This window comes from Lagopus leucura, unplaced genomic scaffold, assembly GCF_019238085.1.
Source record: "Lagopus leucura isolate 7727_CA_CO unplaced genomic scaffold, USGS_WTPT01 35196-0_obj-0_obj, whole genome shotgun sequence".
Lineage (NCBI taxonomy): Eukaryota > Metazoa > Chordata > Aves > Galliformes > Phasianidae > Lagopus > Lagopus leucura.
In genome coordinates, this window is record NW_024965228.1 from 23,471 (window position 1) to 29,470 (window position 6,000).

Consider the following 6,000-nt stretch of genomic DNA (forward strand, 5'->3'; position numbering starts at 1 on the left):
TTCAGAAAAGCAGTATTTCCTAACATCCAGCCTGAATCTCCCCTGGCGCAGCTTGGAGCCATTCCCTCTAGTTCTCTCACTGTTACACAAGTTCATTTTCAGATTAGATTTGTGTTAGCATCTGAGGCAAAGCGATGGGTCAAAACTGCAAATGCATTTCCTTCTGTATTTGCTCAGAGAGCGCAAAGTGAAATATTCCTGTTCTCTGTGCTGGAGTGTAGAGTGACAGAGCAAGGCTGGGAAAAGCACACTGCATTGCCAGAATTGTTGACTCCCCAAAATAGAAATTGTTGCTCGTCTGATAAAAATAATCCATGCGGAGCTGATGGAGCAGGGCATCGTGCACCGGGACGCATGCAGCAGTGATGGAGATGAATGCGAGGAGTGGATGAAGCTCAGCTCCAGTCATGTCCATCATCAGAACAGGACTTTGAGCTCCACCAGCCCTTGTGCAGCCTTGGGGAGATGCCCATCTCCACAGTGCCCTAAAAGCAGCATTTACTTTTTTACCGTCTGCGTGAGCAAAGTGAGCTTTGGTGCTGTGGGATCACTTGGAATGAGTGATAATCTCTGCTGTCTGCTTGGCAAGGAAAGGCAGTGTCAGGGTGACATGGCTGCTGGGTGGCAAACCCACCTCATGCTGGAGGACTGCTGTCATTCTTCTAATGAGTGCATCCACAAATGGGCAACATTCCTGAAAGCACTTTTAGCCTAATGTAAGTTTGTATTAGGATACTTTATGGTACTCTTGGGAAAAGGATGTTGGATTTTGGTGGGGAGGAGGGGGATTTTTTTGATAGGAGCCTTTTGCATTGGGAAGGGATACAGTCCAGTAGCAAAATTTATGGAGGTAGCACAGACTTCAGTGTCTGTAGAAATAGGATCTGAGCAGCAGCTCTGCCATCCGCTGTGTTGGGTTGGGGTGGGGGTGAAGGCTGGGGGAGGGCAGCAGGAATTCCTGAGCCTCTCAGCTGCCATTGTAAGCCAGCAGCCCACCCGGCCACCAGAGCTATTTTGGTGAGCGCTGCCGTGACACAGGAACTGGGGAATGTGCTCTGAGCTGAAAGGGTCTTTCTGCTGCGCCGCCGGCAGCTGGGAGGAGGAGGCTGCAGCATTGTTCTCCCATTATCCCCACTTCACTGCTGAAGGCTTCGGTGGGGTAACAAACACTCTTTTATGGTACTAAAGGAGAAAAGGTCAGTGCTTCGTCTGGGATGGGTTCCGTGCAGAATGAGCGTGTGAAGGGATCTGTGCTGCTACCCCCTGCTTAGCCGTTACTGCTGTGTGAGTGCATAGCGATGAAATGGGCCCGTAGAACAGCGAGCGTGTGCGTGCAGATGGGACGGATCTGCATGGAGAGCAGTGATGTGGCGTGACTGTGTGGGAGCTCAGTGGAGCAAGAGGAGAGATTTACGTTATTGTGTGTGCTGGGGGTACGTGGAAGTAAGCTGGGGTGAGACAGATGGTGTTTGGCAGTGTGTGCGGTGGTGGAGCTGAGAATGCTGCGGGAGGGGGAAGGCCATGTGCTGCTCTTGGAGTTGCTTTTGTTGGAGAGCAGCAGAGTTGCTGAAATGCAAATAGGAGTGTAAATGAGAGCTGGAAAAATGCAGGGAGTGTGCGTGAGCCTGCTGATAACTCAGTTTGTGTATCGCGTGTGACAGCAGGGTCCTCTCTTACAAGTAGCACTAGGGCTCACAGGACTGGCGATGGAGTAGAAGGTGGAATGGTGCTGTGGGCATTACTACTGGAGTTCCTCTCTCCCCTGTCCTCCAGCTCTGTGTTTTCTCTTCCTCTCCTTTTCCCTGCTCTCTTCATGTCTTTCTGACACTTCTGTTTCCTCACAGCCCGTTCATTGTGATAGGGCCACCTCCGGCACGGGGACTGACCACACTATGCTGTCCTTGCCGGTGGCACAGGATGGCCAGGACTGCTCCCCAGCAGCAGCAGCAGCAGCAGCAGCAGCAGCATCCCTGACCACCAGATGTGAGCCTGGCCCTCCCCAGGACCCCGCGTCGCCCTGCCGGCGCACGTGCGGGGCAGAAAAGCCCCCTGTAGACGAACGGGATCCCAACCATTGCTCCCCTCCCCGGGAGCCGGAGGCACCAGAGCAAGAGTGCATGATCGACTCCCAGCCCATCCTCTTCAGCGAGAACCCCTTCGTGGTGGCCAACCGGAGGGGGAAGGCGGCGGGCAAGGCCTGCCTGGGGGGCCCCCCGCTGGGCTATGGCAGGGAGGGAGTGCTGAAGACCAACCTTTACTCCAAGGCAAGCGCTCTTACGGCGTGCAGCATGCGGTCACACAGGAGCCACGCAGCTCCTACTAAACCACGGGGCGTGCAAAGGCAGCACGAGGCCTGGGCTGCTCCCAACCTAACGCACGTGGTGTGTGTGTGCTGTCTGACTGTGGTCGTCCTCCAGCACTAACATACCGGCTGTGCATGCGCCCTCCGCCAGGAGGCCGAGACGTGGGGCTGGGGAGGACCTCCTGTCGTCATGGGCAGCCTGCAGGAGCAGCAGTGTTGCTGTGTTCCAGTGTTCTGTGGGAGCAGAGAGCTGAGGGGAGATGGTGTCACGTGTGTCTGTGGGCTTCAGCAAGCTCGGATGTTGTTAGACCTCTGCAAGCAAAGAGTGTAGCTGAGGTAGCTAACTTGCAGCACAAGGGCGTGCTGTTCCTTGAAGGACTGCTTGCAGTGTATCAGACTTCTAGATTTCAGGAGAGAACATCCATTTTGCTGTGGGAAATCTGCTTGCATTTAAGTTCCTGTAACCCACAACGTTGCCGGGAGGACTCAGCCCAAAGGTGTTGCGGGTGAGCACTGCTCTCTTCATCTTGGCCTTTTTGGGGATCTGGACAGCAAGAGAAGCTGAAGAACCGCATGCAGACAGCACCCCTCCTGCCACAGATACAGCGATGGGAGGAAACAAGGCTGATCAGCCAGCTGTAGTTGTCTTAGGTGGTTGTAGCCCAGTTCTGTGGTGGCAGTTTGTCTTTTCCACATGTGTAGGCATTTGAAAATAGAGCAAGGCATCTGACAGAACGTCTGCAACCTCTCAGTGTATTAAAAGTCAAAGTTTGTGCTTTGAATTGATACGTATCTAGATTTATAGTTAGTGGACCAGAAAAGATGGATTCATCCACATCCAGCGATCATCAGTCAGGAGGTGGCTGTCACAGCTAGCTTAAGCTAATCTGATTCCACAGCGCTGTCGTAAAAAGACTGCTCCCCATCATCTGTTCTCCTGTGCGCTGGCAGCAGAGCTGTGTCAGGTGGGCCGGGGAGCTGAAGGGTTTTCTTTGTAGGATGAGTTCTTTGCAGAGCAGCACCCTCCTCGGTGGGTGGATGAACAGCACGTGGAGGCTTTGGGCAGAGGATGACGGAGCCAAACGGAGCGGGAGCACTGCAGTGGTGCCATGGAAGTGATGGGTTTGAGACTGCCGTGTGCTGTCACTGTGGTGAGAGGAAGGATCAGATATTTTCTCCAGTGTAAGCTTTAGGTTCCATCCCCTGGCTTGGTATATGGAAATATATACCGTTGCCCACAGCTGACCCGAGTTTCATTAACAGGATTCACTACTGCATGAGTAACAATAATAATTGCAAAACCCAGAGATTTGCTTCAAGAACTGTTGAAATCTCAAAGGACCCATTTCCACTTTTAGGCATCTAAAATGGTTTTTAGTAGCGTTCCTTAACCAGCACGACAGCTATTGGGACTCTGCCCTTGTGATGCTGCTGTGGGGGCTCCTGCAGAAGGGGTGAGAGCTTTGTCCTTCCTGTGCTCTGTCCTGCTCTGCAGCTGCAGGCCAGCTGCAATGGATGTGGCTGTGAAAGAGTCTCCTTTTGGTTACGAGTGGCTTTTGTTGCTTCAAGACATGAAGTTTCTCTCGATTTGGGGGAGAGGATTGCCAGAAATCCTTGCAAGGCAGAAGTCTTAACCCGGTGTGGTTGGCTGTGCAGGATGTTCGGATGCGATCTGAGCTCTGATGTTTCATACAGTTCTCTTGCTGTTCCCAGTGCTTTTTGCAATATGACGCCTGCCGTTAGGCCAACGCTAACTCTGCTTTCTTGTGGTGAAGTGGTCCATAGTTGCCCTCAGGCTGGATATCAGAATGTGGAAGTTGCTGCTGCACAGTAATTCTCGAGCTTTGTCTCCTCTCTTGCAGGTTCCTGAGTCGGGGACAGGAAATTCGAGGCGAGAAACCCCTTATTCTCCCAGTAACCAGCAGGTGAGGCTGCACGTAAGGCAGGCAATGGGGAGAAGGCAGGTGTGCTTCCAGGGCAGAACTGGGCAGCAAGGCAGAGGGAGCTGAGGATAATTCCTTTATTTGAGAGCCATTCCTGTATTTGAGAGTGATACCTTTGTGGTGGAGGAATCCCTTCTAGGATGCAACTGGAGAACAAGGGAAGGAGCTCTTCTCTTTCAAAATGTTTCTGAGACCCAGAATTTAATTAGCTGGTCATAAACCCAGTGGAGAGCTACTGCTCTAAGGGTTAATTTAATTATCAGAGTAATTAACGAGCAGGGGAGTACCTAAGGTGACTACGAAGCGGTCGTTGCCTGTTTTGAGAATGGCTTCACCAGTGCCTCATGCAGACTGCGTTGAATTCTGTACCTCAGAAAAAGTGGGGAAGTGAAGGTTTGCAGAAACCTCAGCTCTGTGAACCACTGCTGCTCGGCCTCCTGCTCTGACCCCTGTTCTGTTGCTGGCTGTGCCAGCAGCTCATATGGGCTCTTCAGAAGAGAACCAAAGGAGCTGTGCACACACTTACGGGCTCACCTCCCCCGAGGGACTGATTTTCTGGAAGACTTAAGCCGCCTTTCTCTCTGAATCTTTGATTTTTATCTTTCGATTTTCCTGTAACTTTTGGGTTATTTTCGTCAGTGTTCCCTATTCTCACTGGCTCTTCTTATTACACGTGCAAACTGTGATCCTTTGTTTAAAATCTCGTGAAGTTTTAGATGTCAGTGCTCATTCTATGGCAGCGGGTTTCACAAACCAGGTGAGCCTTTTGAAATGAAATACTCTGAAGTGAACGTTGACATTTTCCCTTCGCGGTCATTATGGGATTGCACTGTGAGCTGTAATGAAGTGAAAATTGTGCTGTGTGCTCTGTCCTCAGTTGTTTGCATCCATTGGGAGTGTGGCTGCTCTGCAGCTGTTGGGACCGAACAGCTCTGGCAGTGACCTGGTCTTTGGTTGAGCCATTCCAGCAGTCTGAGCTTGACAAAAGTGAACTGCCTTTTTTGCTCAGTTAATTTGGAACCAACTCGTTGAGGTGAATTGCATCATCTTGGAGTGAGGTGACTGTTAACACTGCCAGTAGTAAGAGTCAAGAACAAGAGTCAAAAGCATATGGCTGGGAGCAGTGGATAGAACGCTGGAGCTGTCGTGGGCAGTAGTTCAGTCCATCTTCTATTGCTTCCTTATGCTGTCTTGCATCTCCTTCAGTTCCTAGATCCTTAAAATCAAGTGAGCTCCAGGGGCACAGGAAGACTGAGGGAAGGTACTGTTCATTATGGTAATGCAGTGTCGGTGCATTCTCTTCCAGCTCCATCCGATTGCTTTTCTGGCAGCAGGTATACGTTCAGAGGTGTATTTTGGGCTCTTTGCCTGTAAGTTATCCTTTGGCCACAAATGCCAGCTTTCTTTGAGTTTAGGGTCCTTCCATCTAGAGGTATTCTTGGGGTGAGGATGGTACTCCTCGTTCTGCAAGGGACAGAGATCTAGATATTCACTTACTTCACCCTTAAGCTCAGCTTTTGGATGAAAAAAGTGCACAGGTCAGGGGTCTAGTCACCAAATTCCGAACACCTCCAGGGAGGGAGAGCCCACATCTTTCCAGCCAGCAGCTCCAATGTGTGGCGACCCTCACTGTGAGATTGCTGGTTTATTACAAAAGCAAGTGTAGAGTCTTGCATCTGGGGAGGAATAACGGCGTGCAGCGGTACAGGATGGGGATGAGCTGCTGGAGGGGAGCTCTGCGGAGAGGGACCTGGG

General features: G+C 51.4%; 1 protein-coding gene across 7 annotated transcripts in view; it reads left to right on the top strand.

The window, feature by feature from the left end:
• LOC122192026 (protein scribble homolog) overlaps window positions 1–5,990 on the top strand; it is a 28,983-nt gene extending 22,993 nt beyond the window's left edge. For 6 of the 7 annotated variants that reach the window (XM_042892449.1, XM_042892451.1, XM_042892450.1 and 3 more), the window contains 2 exons: window positions 1,845–2,264; window positions 4,165–5,990. In XM_042892449.1, the coding sequence (XP_042748383.1) occupies window positions 1,845–2,264; window positions 4,165–4,311 (567 nt within the window). In that variant the 3' untranslated portion in view covers window positions 4,312–5,990. The remainder of the gene's footprint in view (window positions 1–1,844; window positions 2,265–4,164) is intronic. The other variant, XM_042892456.1, reaches the window with a different exon arrangement.
• The last annotated feature ends 10 nt before the right edge of the window (window positions 5,991–6,000 follow it).